Consider the following 17,558-nt stretch of genomic DNA (forward strand, 5'->3'; position numbering starts at 1 on the left):
TCTTTCAAGGGATGCTTTTATGAAAGTTCTCCATTTTCACCTATTTATTCTTCCTCTTCTATTGATCGCTTAGTTCTTCCTACTATTTGCACTATTTGATAGTTCAACGAACATTCTGTTCTGGGACACATACGAGAAAATGGGGATCAGACAAGATCGGCTACGCCCGACTCCTGCAACATTAAAGGGGTTTTCTAGTGAGATGGTACAACCTATGGGGTCCATCAACCTGCCAGTGTCAATAGGATCTAGCCCGTGCATGAAGACAATGATGACGGACTTCCTTGTGCTAAGAACTCGATCGGCTTACAATTCCATAATCAGACGTCCGACGTTAAATGCTATCAAGGTAATAACATCCACCTATCATTTAAAAATGAAGTTCCCCACAGAAACAGGCTTCGGGAAAGTATGTGGCGAGCAGGTGCTAGCCCCTGGGAGAATTACATACAAGAACTCCATCAGGGAAAGAGGGATGTGAAGATGACCAAGTCTTTGATAAAGAACAAACATGCAGTAAATCTAGTGCCACCTTTTTTCTACAATAAGGCAAATTTAGCTTGCAAATCGTCCTCCCCATTCAAAACATATTTACCTCCCCCACTCAAGGTCCTCAAAGGTTTAGTTCGATCATAAACACAAGAAGTGTCCCATGATTGAGTGTTTTTAGCCAGGTAATCGAAATAAGCAAATGCATCTCCCGGTTGCTTGTTAAAAGACTCTCCATTACACATGGTTTCAACAAATTGTCGCATCTTCGGCATCAAAGCTTCATAAAAAAAACTAATGATGTGCCAATCCTTGTAACCATGGTGTGGACAAGAATTTAAAAGATATTTGAACCTTTTCAAACTTTGGTAAAAAGTTTCACTTTCCTTTTGAGCAAAATTCATGATTTGTCTCTTTAAAAAATTGGTTCAATGCATTGGGAAAAACTTTTTCAAAAATTCAGCTTGCATTTCTTGCCATGTTCCAATGGATCTCAGCCTCAATGCATTTAACCATGTTTTTGCTTTATCTTTCAAGGAAAATGGAAACAACTTTAGTCTAAGAATCTCCTCAGTACAGGTTTGATCAATGAATGTAGAACAAACCTCTTCAAACTCTTTGAATTGAAGGTAAGGGTTATTAGATTCCATGCCATGAAAATGTGGAATCAATGGGATCATTCCAAGTTTGAAATTAAAGTTGTTTGCATTCACAGGTTGGATTATGCATGGGGTGTGCTAGTTCTGACAGGTTTTAAATAATCTCTAAGTGTCCTGTCCTGATTTACCATGTCCCTATCATGATGCTCATTCTCAGCCATGTAGCTATGAGTGTCAGATGATGATTCAAGAGAAAGGGATGCAGAGTTAAAGGATGCTAGTGATTCTGTCCTAACCAACCGAGATGTTTGGTCTCTAGTCCAACCAGTCATACAAACAAGAGCATAAAATAAGAGAATGAACAATAAACAAAGAAAAACAGAAGCAAAAAAATAAAAAATAAAATAAATTAGATGTCATCCAATCTGTGAAGAGATTCACAACATTAACAAAAAATAAAGCTTCTTAAAACAACAATTGTAACACCCGGACCCAAATTGGTATGGTTGGACTTTAGATTTTTTTTTTTATTCATTTATTTATTGGAGCTTGATTTTTTTTTTATTCTTTTATTCTCCCCGCATGTTTAATTAGTTATTTTTGTTTTTTTGTTTGTTTCTGCTCATTTCCGTATTTTTTTTTTCTTTACTCACGTAGTGTTCCTCTCGCCCACTCCATGCACACTCACTGCACGTCCCTCTCTTGGCGCTCTCTAGGGTTTTCTTTTCTTGTTTCTCCACTTATATATTTATATTTGTATGTTGTCGAAGGATGCTTCTGCCGCTGCCCTCCTACGCGAAACCTTCACCCAGTATATATATATATATATATATATATATATATATTTTCTTCTCCTCTTGGAAAACAGCGCTCGCCCTGTAGCTCGTTCACCACCCTGCCGCGCCCAACCTTTGATTCACGCACACGGAACGACAACCACATAGTCCACCACTCAAGCCAGGCGCCACCACCCTCTCCGTGTAAACACCATCTCGGTTGTACCTCCGAAAAACAGAGCACTAGCCCAGGTAGTGAGTCGCCACTCCCCCGGACCCAGTCCACGCAGAACCTCAGCCACGAAGCCACCCCCCAACGCCTCCATTACCTGCCCGAAAATCCCCTGTTTTAACTGTCCAAAACAGAGCAACCTACAGCCGCTGCAATCACCCCCCACCGAGAGCTTCACTGCGCTGTACCTCCACAGAAACTGCCGGAGAGAACTTTCCCCCACCCCTGTCCGCCGCACACTGCCTCTGTTTCCCCGGTAAGCTCACTCCATTTCTTGTTGGTGTCTCCGTTCTCTCGGTCTCTCCCTCTTCTCTCTCACCGTCTCTCTCTCTCTCGGTTTCAGCTCTCTCTCTCTCTCTTCCAGTGCACCGCCGCAGTACCCACCACCACTAGCGCACTCGCCCAGCTCCGTCGCAGCTCCACTTCTCTCGGTAGGTCCTCCGTTACTCTTCAACCGCGCGGCGTTGTCACGTTGCTTGTGTGTTGTGTTGTTCTTCCGTAGACATTCCGTAGTTTAGGAAATGTTTTGTCTAATAATTACATTTTTACCCTTTGTGGGATGTAGAAGATATTGTACTAAGTTTATATAGCATTTTTTTTAAATTATACTATGTGCAACGTATTATTTTATTGAAAGTGTATTTTGAACATTTTATTTATGATTAAAGAAAATCACTTAAGTATTTTTTTTTAATATGTTATTAAGTAAAGGTTTATTTTAAGAGTAAACAATATTGGTGTTTTTAGATAATGGTGGTATTATAGGAATTTTTAGAATTCTAGGTTTTGAGGATTTAAATAGGTTCTTAGGTTCAAATACGAAATACGGGATTGATTGAAAATTTACGGGAATTACTTGATTATTTTATAGGTGACGATTAATTATTGTCCGACGTTTTGAGGAATTTCGAAAAAGCTAAGAAGATCAGGTAAGCGGGGTTCCTATGCTAGAATTTGCATTAAATAAAATGAACTGAGGTCCTTTTTGGAAAATGTGCATGTTCTACTATGAAAAGAAATTTGAAAACAACCTCAGATATTTGTTCTGCATTACTCATGAAATTCTGTTTAAGAAGAACGTATTTTCTGTCATGATTGGTGTAAACATGAGCTTATTTTTGATATTTTGTTTCTGAACTTTGAAAAGGAGAGCGAATATGAAATTTGTGCATAAATTATGTTGTGATATGATTTTGTTCTGTTCCGAAGATTTTATTCAGTACCCTATTTGGAAAAGACGTGATTTCTGAAAACCTTTGGCATGACTCCCTGATTCTGAATTTGATTCTGTTTCCATTATGTTCAGTTACGGCCCTGTCACGGGTTATAATAGTGGCATACGGCCCAACCACGGGTTACAATAGTGGATACGGCCCAACCACGGGTTATAATAGTGGATACGGCCCAACCACGGGTTATAATAGTGGATACGGCCCAACCACGGGTTATAATAGTGGATACGGTCCAACCACGAGTAATAATAGTGAATACGGCCCTGCCACGGGTTATAGTAGTGGTCTCTGTTTTGAGTGCACACCTTGGTGACAGAGTGTTTCATGTTTTGCTTGGCTATCCGCAGATGCACAACCCTACCACGGGGATTATACATGGCCTCTGTTATGATATGATGTTCTGATGATGACGATGATCATTTATGCTATGCCAAAGAATATTTTGAATGAAATTATTTCTAAGAATATTTTGAATGAAATTATTTCTAAATCTTCGCTCTGATATTTTTGATAACCTGTTTTGCTTCCGCACTCTGGAAATGAAAATATTTTTGTTCTGCATTCTGATTTCTGTAAATGCTCATGTTTATACACTGGTATATGTTCTCTGCTTACTGAGTTGTTGATAACTCACCCCCCTTATCTCCATAATATTTCAGATGACATTGATGGTTCAGCTGAGGATCAGTATTAGAGTTTATGGAGAAGATTAACAGTGAATGGTTGTTGGGTATTTCGTGGTATTAATGTTGATGTTGGAAGTTATTTATATTTCTTAAGTTTGCTTCAGTGGATTTAGACGGTTTATGGAGACTTATGTTAATGTTTCATTATTTCTAGTTTGTTATATGAGACATGAAGAAGAGTTGATTTTATTTGAGTTGCTGGATTGAAAATTGGATAGATGAGTTTATATGACTTATTTAATTGAAGTATTTACGTTTGATTTGAGGTTTGGGAAAATATATATATCCTTGAATTTGGAAGTACTCTAGCCTTGTTAGAGTTGATTATCAGGTTATATGAGTTAACTCTTCGGACCCTCGGGGACGGGGCGTTACAACAATTGTCCCCTGCAACGACACCAAAAACTTGATCAGCTTATAATTTCAACTTCCAAGCACAGAAGCTGTCAAAGTAATACAAAGGTAAATCCGAAGATCGAATTCACAGGGACAATAGGAATGAAGCAAACATTTCATAATCACAAGACAATATATTACCGTTTATGGTGACAAGAAATTTTGAAAGGATAAGAAAACATTAAACTAAAAGATCTAGTAATGAATAAAAAAAGTAAGAAATGATAAATAAATTTCAAAGGTCGACCACTAACTATATCGACACCAAAATGGGGGCTATTTACTAAGGAAGTGTGGATTGAGTTAAGAGTAAAATTATTGGCTGTTTTGGAAGTTCAAGCACAAGTAAAACTGAAAATAAATGTGAATCTATGTTTTCAAAATTACCAAGAACCAAGAGATTTAGAGGAAATGTATAGAAATTAAATTAAACTTGTAAGAAACAATAAAACAAATACTTGAGATGCAATTTTCGCCCGTTGATTTGGTGATAGATTTATTTCTCTTTTTATCTTCTCTCAACCATTCTCTCATTCCTAGAAATCATGGTCGGATAATATAGCAATGAACCACAATTTTTTTAGCCTAATAAAACTACTTGACAGATTATATAACAACTGTAAAATAGTGAAAGAAAACCATCAAAGTCTTGTTACTTGTTCAAGTATCAATTGTGTCTTTACATCTACAATTGAGCTAAACCAAGAATGAAGAACTTTAATCCTTTCTAGATGCAAATTGAAATATAATCCAACAATTTAATCATCAAAATCACAACACATTAAAGAAAATCCAAACCCAAACAGTCATGGGTTACTCCTAGATGCAAATTGCAAATTTGGTCCCTTGCATGACAAAATAAGCCTTTGAACTGCATTAGAAAAAAAAAGATACATTGTTTTTATTGACAATTAGTTTCGGTTGATGGTTTATTGCCTTCACGGAAGGTTCCCCTCTCAACGGGTGTTTCGTATGTTTCAGTCTTGAAGAAGTCGGCATGTGTTTCGGCAAGAAATAGATTCCACAGTGAGGATGTTAGTTAGAGGAAATGGAAGGTTATTGTTAGAGGTTCAAAATGGTCAGCAATCTTATTCGCATGTTGAAAAGTGGCATCATAAAGAGGAATGTGGGGTGGGCGGTTGGCATTCTACGGTTATTTTGACAGTGGGAGAAGTTGAATGGGTGTTGTTGGCTACTAGAGAAGAGTCATCAAGATTTATGGTGAAGATTATAGGTTTAATGACCAAAATAGACATGGATTTGAATTTTGTCATGGGCTTGAGTAGGGGGAAGAATAGCCCATTTATTTTAACTCCACCCTTAGACAAATGGATGTGGTAATGGATTGGGCTTAACCAAAAAGGGCAGCTCGACTTCGAGGCCTGTTTCCAAAACGTGGCTCGTCAAACATCTTATCGGGTCCTCTTCCTCGAGCTCGAGCTCAAATACATCTCAGATATCTTGAGCGGTCGTTTAGAGCATATCTCCGATGTCACATAACAGGTAGCCGGTGACCCTTCTGTTCCTGAGTTAGTGTTGATCTCCAACTTGAACATGGAAATATATGGTGGAGGGGCCGTGGATACCTCTGTGGCTGTTCGAAATGAGGTTTTTCTCGATCCTCAAGGTGTTTCTAGCTTCCCCAACTAGATCGATGCTTCCTAGCTACCAGTTGAATGCCAAGGAGGAATTATCTAGGGCTTTGTGCACCACTGAGGATGAGGTTTTGGGCATTTCAGATGAGGGGTCTGTGGAAGAGCTTGATTTACAGCTCGTATGCAAGGGGTTTGGGGTGGAGGCCACGCATAACGGACTGGAAGATGTGGACTAGAAGATGTGGGAGATGAGCCTATCTGGTGGCTTGTTCTTTCTTTAATGTTAATGATGGCTTTGGGTGGAACATTGCTAATGTATATGGGCCTAACGTTGACAGTGAAAGAAGATTTCTTTGGGATGAGATTGCTGGCTTGTGAAGTTGGTGAGAGGGTGCGTGGTGTATTGGTTGTGATTTTAACATCACCCGATATCCAATTGAAAGGTCAAGGGATTCTCGTATTGGTCCAGCCATGGTTGGTTTTTTTTATTTAATCTTTGAACTGGATTTGGTTGATTTTCCTTTGGTAGGGGTGATTTCACCTGGTCGAATGGGTGGACATGGTCTAGGTTGGATAGATTTCTTGTTTCCCCTTCTTGGGAGGCGCATTTCCCTGGATTATGTAAAAACTTTCTCCCTAGATTAAGTTCCGAACATCCTAGATTTTCATTTGTTCATAACAAAACTTTTAGATTTTCATATTCGCTCTTTTGCATAGTTCAGAAATAAAGTGCACAAAACTAGCTCATGTCTACACCAGTCATGACAGAAAACACTTTCTCTTATATTGAATTTATGCATATGCAGAGTAAACATCTGATGTTGTTTTTAGATCATTTCTTTTCAAAAACAAACATGCTTATTTTCAAAGTCAACCTCATTTTATTTCATTTATGCAAAACTAGTATATGAATCCCGCTTACCTGACTTCTTCATATTATCAACACCTTGAGTCGGAACTCTAGTAGTAACACCACCTATACGTGAGTTCATGAGTACTACTACAGAAATGATTGACTCTAGAAATTTCTAGAATATTAATTATCAATGCAAACACACTCATAATGTTGCCAACTGGTTGAATTTGTTGGGTGAATATTTTGTGCATTAATGTTTGAGGTGCTGAGTGTGGTTCATGAAGAAGATGGGTCATTCCAAATCGACTTTGCGACTTGTTGAGAAGAGGGAAATTGGCGAGCTCACGACCTGTGGCTATTTGGATAGAGAGAGAGACTGGATTTGTCAATGTCATGGTGGTGAGAGAGAGAGAGGGAGAAAGAGCAATTGAAGGGGGAACCCTTCAGGAGAATGAGACAGAAACAAAGGGAAATAATTGAATGTTCTCATATTATCATTAGTTGGTGTAAATTATAACTTTATACCGCTTTCGGTTTGAAGCTTTTCGCATATTATTTTCCCAACTTGACATATATGTAATTTTATTCTCGCTGTAAATGTGTACTTTTGTTTGAAATTTTTTAGCATTTGACAAGTACATTTCAAATTTCTCAGCAGTCTTTGAATCTTGGTATTTTATTAACTTTATTGTTTATATGTATTAAATAGGTTTGGAACAAGCTAACATTGAGAATTTTAACATCCAATATTCCAAATCATAACGGTACTATTGTATATGCACGGTCCTTAGATATGAACTGTAATTTTTCCGCTATAAACAAGTGATACATTTTCGCTATTGTAATGCAAAGACCAGACTGTCAATTTTTAATATTGACCTATTTATATTAATGGGATTGAAAATGCAATAACGAACCACATTTAATAAATTCTTATTCATTGTTACAGTAAGTCACTAATTGATACGAATTGGTGTTGAACCGTGTAGTTTGAGGATTTTGCTTTCTGGATTCTTCTTCATTTTCTAATTCATTGTTTAATATGTTCGCTAACCGATCCAGATTTTTGTTTATTAGTGTTATGAACAAGTTCAAATGAAGAAAGATTTTGGAGTTCCTTGAACAGAAAACAAATGGAGACTTCTTTAATAGTGGATTATTAGTTATAACTAGCCTGCAAATTCCTTCCACTTCCTAGTACAAGAGACCTTACAGTTACTGCATAAGAGTATCCAGAGAGTACTGTGTCATCCTACTGCAAAGCCTTTATTTCCTTGTTTAATCATAAGCAACCATGACTATAAAGATAAACAACCTGAATAACAACACAAACATTACAAGAACTGAACTTCAAATCAACACAATGAATAACAACACAAGAATAGGAGGCAGGCAACCTCAAATCAAAAGCATAACTACAACACAATTTTCAGATAAAGGGGAAACTATCTGGAGTGGATGGCCTTAATTAGCTCAAGAACTGAACTTCGACTTTATAAATTCGACAACCTTTTCTTCTACTTGGAAGGCCCTCGTTAGAACATCATCTGGAATCGAGGGTGTTGAAGCAAAGAGAGTAAAGGGAAGGACCACAGCCCCTGGTAACTGACTGTTGAAAGCCGTGATAATAAAGGCTTTCCCTACTCCAACATTCTTTTGGAAGTGTACAAGTCCTCTAGGAATGACAAACATCTGCCCAGCATTCAAGACTTTTGAGTGATACACATTGCCGGTTGTCACAAACCCCACAAGTACCTGCCCATCGATGACCACGCCGCTCTCGGTTGCACGAGGGTGAGAGTGGGGTGGATTAAGTCCTCCCGGAGCAAAGTCCACTCTGTTCATTGAAATCCCAAGCGTGTTGAGTGCAGGAAAATTATCGACATTACCTCCAGTGACGATTGAGCCAAAGATGTTTGATGTGTCACCCACTTTGGTCAACCCATCAAAGAAGAAATCATCTGAACTTACTTTTGAGGCTGGTTTGCAAGGGAAGCCATTAACTGATATAGAGTTGGCACTTTTATCCGCCACACAGAAATCCTGTAATGGATCGGGGTCGGCTGAGGAGGCAAGCAAGGGGAGAAGCAACAACACGACGAGGTATGACAGCATGTGGACGTGTGAACGTGATGGAATCTTCATGGCTGAATGGGCTTTTGGTTTTTAGAAGTAATGGGTTTTTAGTTTTTTCGTTTTTGAAGATGAGATACTGGGATATTACTCCAGAGGTTGGGAATAATGTTACTGTATATAGAACTTTTTCTCTCCTGAAAATCCCATAAGTCTTCAGCTTTATCATTTTAGTATATGTTTGGATGTTGAAGTGAATTGAGTTGAGTTGAGTTGAGATGATAAAATATTATTAAAATATTATTTTTTAATATTATTATTATTTTGAGATTTGAAAAAGTTGAATTGTTTATTATATTTTGTATTGGAATTTGAAAAAGTTGTAATGATGAGTTGAGATGAGTTGAGAGGAGTTTAGTAACCAAACGAAGCCTTAATTTATCCGAGGCAAACATCATGTCGACCGAGTCAAATGATGTAGGGGATACAAAAACGTCCAGAAGATCACTAGAAAATGAGCTTGTAGCAGAGAAGCTCCCATTTGACACATTTGACACACCATTGAATTAGAAAAGTATTGGAGTTCTAATTATTTTTGTAACTTAGTGGATTCAATAACAAGTCGTATGTTACACATCAGGCTTGTAAATAACAAAACTCTTTTTATTTGTAATGCAAATAGAAAATTCTTAGGTGTCGGTTGAAAGATAATCTAGGTTATTTTCTTGGGACAATTTCATGAATTCAATAACTTGGGCAGGTTCGTGAGCCATGATCTCAAGAACAAGGAAAGCAGTTCACGAAAGTTAAGGTTGCATGACCTTCCTGCTGTTGCATAGTTTTATTGACCTTTCAACATTGTGAAACTGGTTTGGATTCATAGATAAGTTGAGATGGTTTGTGAATAGTAGAATAAAATATTAATAAAATATTATTTTTTAATATTATTATTGTTTTAAAATTTAGAAAAGTTGAATTGTTTATTATATTTTTTAAAAATTTAGAAAAGTTGTAATGTTGAGATGAGATAAGTTGAAGTGAATTTTGAATCCAAACAACTCCACGTGGAAAGACCAATTACTAGATTTCCAGATGGCCCTGGATGGGCCTCTTTTCAACGACAAAAAGTAGCTGAGAAGTTTTCACACTGTTATCTGCTATGATATAGACAATAAAACCACCAAATATACAATAATCAACTTGCTCTTCCTATTTATTTAGTGTTAAAATCATATGTGGTGGAGCAGCATATCTTATCACCTGATTGAACGTTTCTGCATTGCATGATTCGACTAGGAAAGGGTGCTTATATTTTTAAAGGTTAGGTAGCAGCAGCCTCACATCAGATGGTGAAAAAATCAGCTCACGAAAGCTAGAATAGTAGCCGTAAATTCCAATTAAGAAGTCATTTTTTATCATTTCAACTTTCTTTTCAGACGATATTGATATCGGTGTGTACACACATGTACATGCCATTACAAAAATGTTTATGGCTTTGAATGAATTTGTTCTGTTGAACGTTTAAGCCTTGAGTAGCATTCCCAAAGCCCCAAGTATTGTGGCTTTTAACCCTTGATTGCAACAAGAGCTAAACATACTCAAGAATAGTTGTGAGCTTAGCAATAGATGAGAGGGTTTTTATAAAGTGAAGTCCTTCCTTTTGGGTATAACTCTTAGCTACTGATCTAGTTTTGTAGTATTCTATAGGCCTATGAAAGCTTGACCTTTACTGCCAGCCTTACACCAGTAAGGAGATTTTACAGCTTGGTGAAGAAATTGAAGTTCAATTTCAATTAGGATAGATACTATGAAAGCTTCATAAAATGGTGATATTTTATGATATGAAAGAACAAAATAAAATGATAAGGAGTACCAGAAGTTTCCTGAGAAATAACATTGTCCAACGATGTGGTAGGTGAAGAAGAGGTCATGAGGTGACAAGGATACGGATCCCTTCGTTAAAAAACAAATAAAACAAATAAAAAATGACAACGATACTATTGTTGATAACTATGGGGTTGTCTGATCCTTTGATGACTTTCGCGGGAGAGATCTAACTGAAGGAGGATGGTCAAAAGAAATAAATAAGAAAGATTGAGGATAAGGGAAGAACATAATCAAGTGATGGAGATGAGGGAGTATGAGGACTATCAAATTGTACAAACAGTAGGAAGAACTAAGGGATCAGTAGAAGAGGAAGATCAGATAGGTGAAAATGGAAATATTTTTTCATAGAAAAAACATCCGTTGAAATAAAAGATGGATAACTGCGAAAATGCAAGACTTAGCTCTAGAATCAAATTTAGTTTGATTATGCGAAAGAGTCAAACATAGCGTAAACAACCATGTCAAGTGCAAGAAGAGGAACTATATGTGGAGTCTAATTTGAAAAAGGAATATATAATATGAGTTTGATTTATAAATGAGCAGCTGTTAAAACACATTCACCATAAATTTCAAGAGAAAATTAGCTTGAAAGCTAAGAGCTTGAGCCACATTTAGAAAGTGGTGGTTTTTTCTTCTTCAAAATGTGTTTTTTGTTGTAGAGTTTCAATGCAAATCTTTGATGAACAACAACCTTAGAATTGTAAATATGAAGCATATCTGTAACGCCCCGTTCTCGCAGGGATCGAAGAGTTACTTTCTATAACTTAAAACTCACAATTCATCAATATATTTATAGACTCCAAAATATAACGTCATCAGAATACTACAAAATCTTTTAATAAAATCTGCCACTTCTCAGAAATCTTCAATGAGTAATCCACTATGCTTAAATAAGCATATCTCCAATGCTCCATAATCCTGATCCTTAGCTGGACTATTCAAAAAATCATTTGAAAAATAATTGGAGATAAGGGGTGAGTTATCAACAACTCAGTTGTAACACCCCGTATTTTAGTGTATTTTTTTATTTGAAAGATTATTCGTTATTAATTTAAAAATTTATTCTCTTGTTTTAAAATTGATTGGATTTTTAGTGGGTTTCTTTTTATGATTTTAATTTTGTGAAAATTATTCTAAAGTGCTTTCTTATAATTGATTATTGTAATACATTTAAATTGTTTTTCATATTAAATTAACTTATTGTTGGGTTTAATTATTTATTTTTATTTTAATCATTACGTTTGAATTATTTTATTTTATTTTACTTGCTGTTTTAAATTCGTTTCCGTTGAATTTTTTTTGTGACCCAAGATGTGGGGATTGGACCTCATTTCTTTCCCTCCATTTTCTCTTTTCTCTTTTCTTTTTCTTCTTTTCCTTTTTTTTTCTTTTCCTTCTTTTTCTTTTCTTTTTCTCCTCTCTTCTCCCGTGCGCCGCACGTCTCCCCCTCTCTCTTTTATCCGTCCGTGCGTCGTCCCCCAGCCAGCTGCCGTGCACCGGCGGTGATCGACAACTCCCAGCCCATTAGCTTCCCCACAGGCCGACGACTCCACCCCTCCATTTCCAGCCCTTATCTCGCCGCCGATAGCCCCCACGCACCACACCAAGCCGCGGCACTCCTTGCGCCACCGTCGCGCCACCTCCGGCCACCATCTTCTCACCACATCATCCTCGACCTCCTAGCAACCCAATGGACCCAACCCCACCTCCGATCTGTCACCGGTGAAGCCCCACCATCAATATTTCCGTTTTGGGTATTTTAGTCTTCGACCGCCCTCTACGCCGCCACTCACGGCCAACCACCACTAGCTTCACCGACATCCCTAAACCCTACTCTATCAATCTCAGGTCTTCGTTTACACCCGTTCAAAAGTGGTTTTTGAGACCCACGGCCACAATGCATTTGGCACAGTTTTGTTGCTGCGTTGTCGCTTCTAGCACCTCCGTAATCTTTCAAAAATTATATTATAGCATTGTAAGTATTTTTCCAAAGAAATTTTGAGATTTAAATATATTTCTGCGCTAATTCATATTTATTGTGAATTGGTTGGTTGTGCCGGACTGAGTCCAATGAGTAAGGGGGTCGGTTGGATTGGATGATGGAGTTGTTTGTGTGAGATTGGTTTATGCTATGAAATTTGTTGTCCAGATAAGCAAGGTTCCTATGCTAGGTTTTATACAAGTTAATTAGACTGAGGTTGACCTTATGAAAACTTGCATATTTTGTGATTTGATGGGAACTTGTGAAAATAAAGATCAACCTCGGTCGCTTATCTGCATTATTCATCAAATTTGTGTGAAAAAGGAAAATATGTTCTGATATGCATTGTGTAGACATGAGCTAAATTCTATCATGTGTTTTTCTGAAATCTGAAAAAGGGAGCGATATTGAGAATATGGAAAATTGTGCATTTATTTAAAAAGATGTTCTGGCTTTTGTTGTCAGTGTGTGTAAACTGTCTGATTCTATTTTGGTACTCTATATTATTTTGATATAACATCTGAAAACCTTTGGCATTGTGTACTGGTATTTGTATCTAACTCTGTCTCTGCTCTGCTCTGTTATGCTCTGCTCTATTTGGGTTAGTACCAACTTCTCTGTCTCTGAGTGCACCCACTTTGGAAACAAAGTGGTTTTATTGTGGTCTTTCCTGTGTGCACATTCGGGGCTCCGAGAAGAATAAAGGAAAGATTTCACCTCTGTCTCTGCCTTGTTTGGCGACCGGGGTTAGCACAACCCTACCAATGGGGGTGAAACATGGTCTCTGCTCTGTGTGATGCTCTGTTTTGATCTGATGACGATACTCAGTTTATGTTATGCCAAAGTATTATGGGTTTTACGTGTTTTAAAACCATCGCTCTGTTACTTTTGAAAATATGTTCTGCTCTGCATGATAACTCTGGAAAATGTTTTGTTCTGCATGCTATACTTTATAAATGTTCATGTTTGCACGCTAGCATATGTCCTCTGCTTACTGAGTTGTTGATAACTCACCCCCTATCTTCATAATATTTTTCAGGTGATGTGGAGAGTCCAACTGAGGACCTAGATTAGATTGGTCAGCATGATTAAGATGAGAGAGGATGTTAGAAGAAGGAATTCTGATATCCTTTAGTTTTAATGTCTTTTAGATTTAATTATATCTTGGGCTTGGGTTTAGTAAGACTTTTGAAGTTATTAGTTTGGTTTGTTATGACTATCGGGAGATTTTGGACTCCTTAGTTTATTTTGCTGCAGTAATGACTTCGTAGCGTTTCAATGTAGTTATTTAGAGTACTTGAGATTGAGTTTTGCTAATAAAGTTTTGGAGTTTTATTTTAGTTGTGTTGGGAAACATGTTCTTAAGTGACATGTAGTAATTTTCCAGGCCAACCGAGTTTGGGGCGTTACATCAGTAAGCAGAGGACATATACTAGTATGTAAACATGAGCATTTTTACAGAGTTCAGAATGCAGAAACAAAACATTTTAGTATCAATATGCAAATCTCAACAATACATATTATTAGAAAATCAGAGCGACTTTTCAAATATTTCATATTCAAAGACTCCTTTGGCACAACATGACTGAACATTTTCGTCTAATCATATCATATCAGAATAAAGACCATGTTTAACTCCCATGGTAGGGTTGTGCATTCTGCGGAAAGCCAAACAGAACATAAATCACCATGTTACCAAAGCGATTGCACTCAGAACATAAAACTACTATTATATCACATGGCAGCCCAGGGGTCACTATTGTATCCCGTGACAGGGCCAGAGGTCACTATTTTATCCCGTGACAGGGCTAAAGGTCACTATTATATCCCGTGACAGGGCCACATATCAGAGCAAAACAGAATAAGAATCACCATATCAGAGTCAGAATCAGAGTTAGAACAGAATCAGAAAGTCATACCAAATGTTTTTCAAATGCCACATCATATCAAAACAGAGTACTGATATTCAAATCATTTCACATATTCCAAAACAGATTCAGAACATATTCACGTCACATGCGAAATTTATCAAATTTTCATATTCTCACATTTGTCTCAGTTCAATAACAGAATGGCAAAAATAAGCTCATGTCTACACCAATCATGACAGAAAATACGTTTTTTTTAAACAGAATCTCATGAGTAATGCAGAACAAATATCCGAGGTGGTTTTCAGATTTCTTTTCATAGCAAAACATGCACATTTTCCAAAAAGGATCTCAGTTAATTTTATTTAATGCAAAGTCTGGCATAGGAACCCCCATTACCTGGACTTCTTAGCCTTTCGAAAATTTCCTCAACAATATTGAGCGAAAATCAATCGTCACCTATAAAATAATCACGTAACTTCCATAAATTTCCACTCCACATATTTCAATATCTAAACCTGAAATACCTGTTTTAATACCTCAAAACCTACAATTTCTCTTAATTCTAAAATACCATCACTTTCTAAATTTATCGTTTAGCCACTTAAACGAATTTGTACTGAAGAGAGTAATCGAATAAATATTATGATAACTGAATACCGGTGTTTTTAAAATACTAAAGTACCCATAACGTATTATAGATTAATAGAATACTATGGCTACTTAAAATCTCATAAAATAAGGCCAACTTAAAAAAATGAGTTCAATTGAAAACTAAATAGTTCAAATTAACAATATAATCTGTTTTGTTTTATGTATAATAAAAACCAAGCCCAATCTTTAAACCACAACCAATTAAACCAAGCCCATTGAAAACAAAAACCCATTAAACTAAAACCACGTAACCACATATAAGAAAACATCATACAAAGGGAAAAACTGTAATAAAATCTCAAAATTATTCTTCTTTCTAAAGGGCTTTAAGGGTGAAAACTTTCCTATTTTGAAGGCTTACTGAGGGGGAAGGGAGACGTGCAGCGGATCCTTGCTCACCAGAGGAAAGCTCACGACAGCGGATTGGGGAGGTCCTGGGTGGTTGGCGACGTGAAAAAAAAACACTGAGAGAGAGAGAGAGCGAGAGAGAGATGTAAAAAAAATAAGTGCACACAGCCAGCGAGAGAGAAGCAAAAAAAAAAAAAAAAGACGGAGAAGCAGTGCAAGCATTCGGCAAAAGCTCACTGCGAGGGGCAAGGGGGAATTGAGGCGGCTCGAGGCTGACAAAAAGGTGACAACTGGCGGATTCTTTGGCTAGCCCGATAATTTTCCCGTCGTACGGTGGTGATGCTCTGTTTTCGATAGGAGAAACAGAGGCTCTCTTATTTTATGGTGATGGCCAGTGGTGGTTCCGTGTGGGTTCCCGGCAGCTTATGGAGGTGTAGACTAGGTTCGTCGCGAAGGCAGCGCGATGGCTTCACGCGGCATGCAACGCGGTGCATGTTATGTGGAGTAGGAAGGCAGAGGCTTCGTTAGGTTGGCGTGGTGTTTTCCGAATGGGTGAGGACAGGTTGCGGTGATGTTGGGACGTCGTGGGTTGTGGCTTGTGGAGGTTGGTTTTGAGGTTTGGGCAGGGTGGCTCCGTGCGGTGGACCTACGTGTGATTGGCTTTCATGGAGTGGCTCTCGGTGGAAGGGTCTCTTGCCGTGATCTTAGTGCTCATGGTCGAGTTTGACCTGTACTGGCCGTGGGTGGTGCATTGCAGAAGCGCACGGTGGGGGGTGGAGGTCAGTGTAGTTGTTGACGGCAGTGTGGAGTGCAGCTATGCACGGGTTGCTGCGGCCACTTCTTTAGAGAGAAAAACATGCATTTACAGTTGATTAAAACCTAGAAGATCACGTACGTGCATGAGATATGGAAGTGAAAACTACTTCCTGGTTGCGTTGGGTTGGGCTTACTGGTCCATTCCATGCATTTGGGCCCAGTCCAAAAAAAGAAAAGTCCAACAAAAGGAAAAGGCACAATAAAAATAAATAAAAGCCAATTCAAAACACTGCAACTCAATATTAATAAAATAAAATAATAAAAGTCCAACAATAAAATTATTCATTAAAGCAAAGAGTAAATTTAAATGCAAACACTGATTAATATCAAGAAAGCACATCGAAGTAAATTTCACAACTTAAAAATTATAAAATAAATTCAACGAGAAAATCTGATAAATTTTAAAACAAGAAAAATAATATTTAAATTAATTAAAAAAATAATCTTCCACATAAAAAAATAAATACGCTAAAATATGGGGTATTACATTGATGAGTTAGACGTCTTAGGACTTGCCTCGGCCCAACTAGTGCCTAATGCTTGGAGGATTTTAATGGCTTGTTGCTTCCTTTGGCGGCGAGTGTTGGAGACCACGGGTGATGAATATCCCGATCTCACAGCTCATGAGTTTCTTTATCTTCATGGGTTTAGACATTTGGATGGGAACCTTTGTAGTTTTAGGTCCCACAATAAAATAGTTCATTTAGAGCATAAGTATTCCCATGCCAAGGATTGGTAGAGGAAATTTTTCTCTATCTCCAGTGATGGTTGGGAATTCCTTGTGGATGAGGTTTCGAATCATGAATTCCCCATTAGGGCTTTGTGGTCTCCGGTTCCCGAGGAGCGTGGATTTGAGATTCTTCTTTTTACCTAAGAGGAGCTCGTATCCAATTGGTGCAGGCTTGGTCAACAAAGAATGCCAGCTCTACCTGGTTGGATGTCATTTTGACTCCCTTTAATATTGATAGATTCTTAATGGTGCCTAGTCGGGTGCACATTTTTGGGCGCGAATTTCTGGGTGTTCCATCGTCGGTGAGTTTCTTAAAAAGGGGGCCACCACCCACTACAGA

At 37.7% G+C, this 17,558-nt stretch overlaps 1 protein-coding gene across 1 annotated transcript; it reads right to left on the minus strand.

The window, feature by feature from the left end:
* Nucleotides 1–8,107: 8,107 nt before the first annotated feature.
* Nucleotides 8,108–9,076, minus strand: LOC118349483 (germin-like protein subfamily T member 2). Its single transcript, XM_035694222.1, has one exon. It carries the CDS (start codon nucleotides 9,004–9,006, stop codon nucleotides 8,335–8,337), a length of 672 nt encoding a protein of 223 aa, XP_035550115.1. The 5' UTR covers nucleotides 9,007–9,076; the 3' UTR covers nucleotides 8,108–8,334.
* Between the last annotated feature and the right edge of the window lie 8,482 nt (nucleotides 9,077–17,558).

This window comes from Juglans regia, chromosome 9 (assembly GCF_001411555.2).
Source record: "Juglans regia cultivar Chandler chromosome 9, Walnut 2.0, whole genome shotgun sequence".
NCBI classification, from domain to species: Eukaryota; Viridiplantae; Streptophyta; class Magnoliopsida; order Fagales; family Juglandaceae; genus Juglans; species Juglans regia.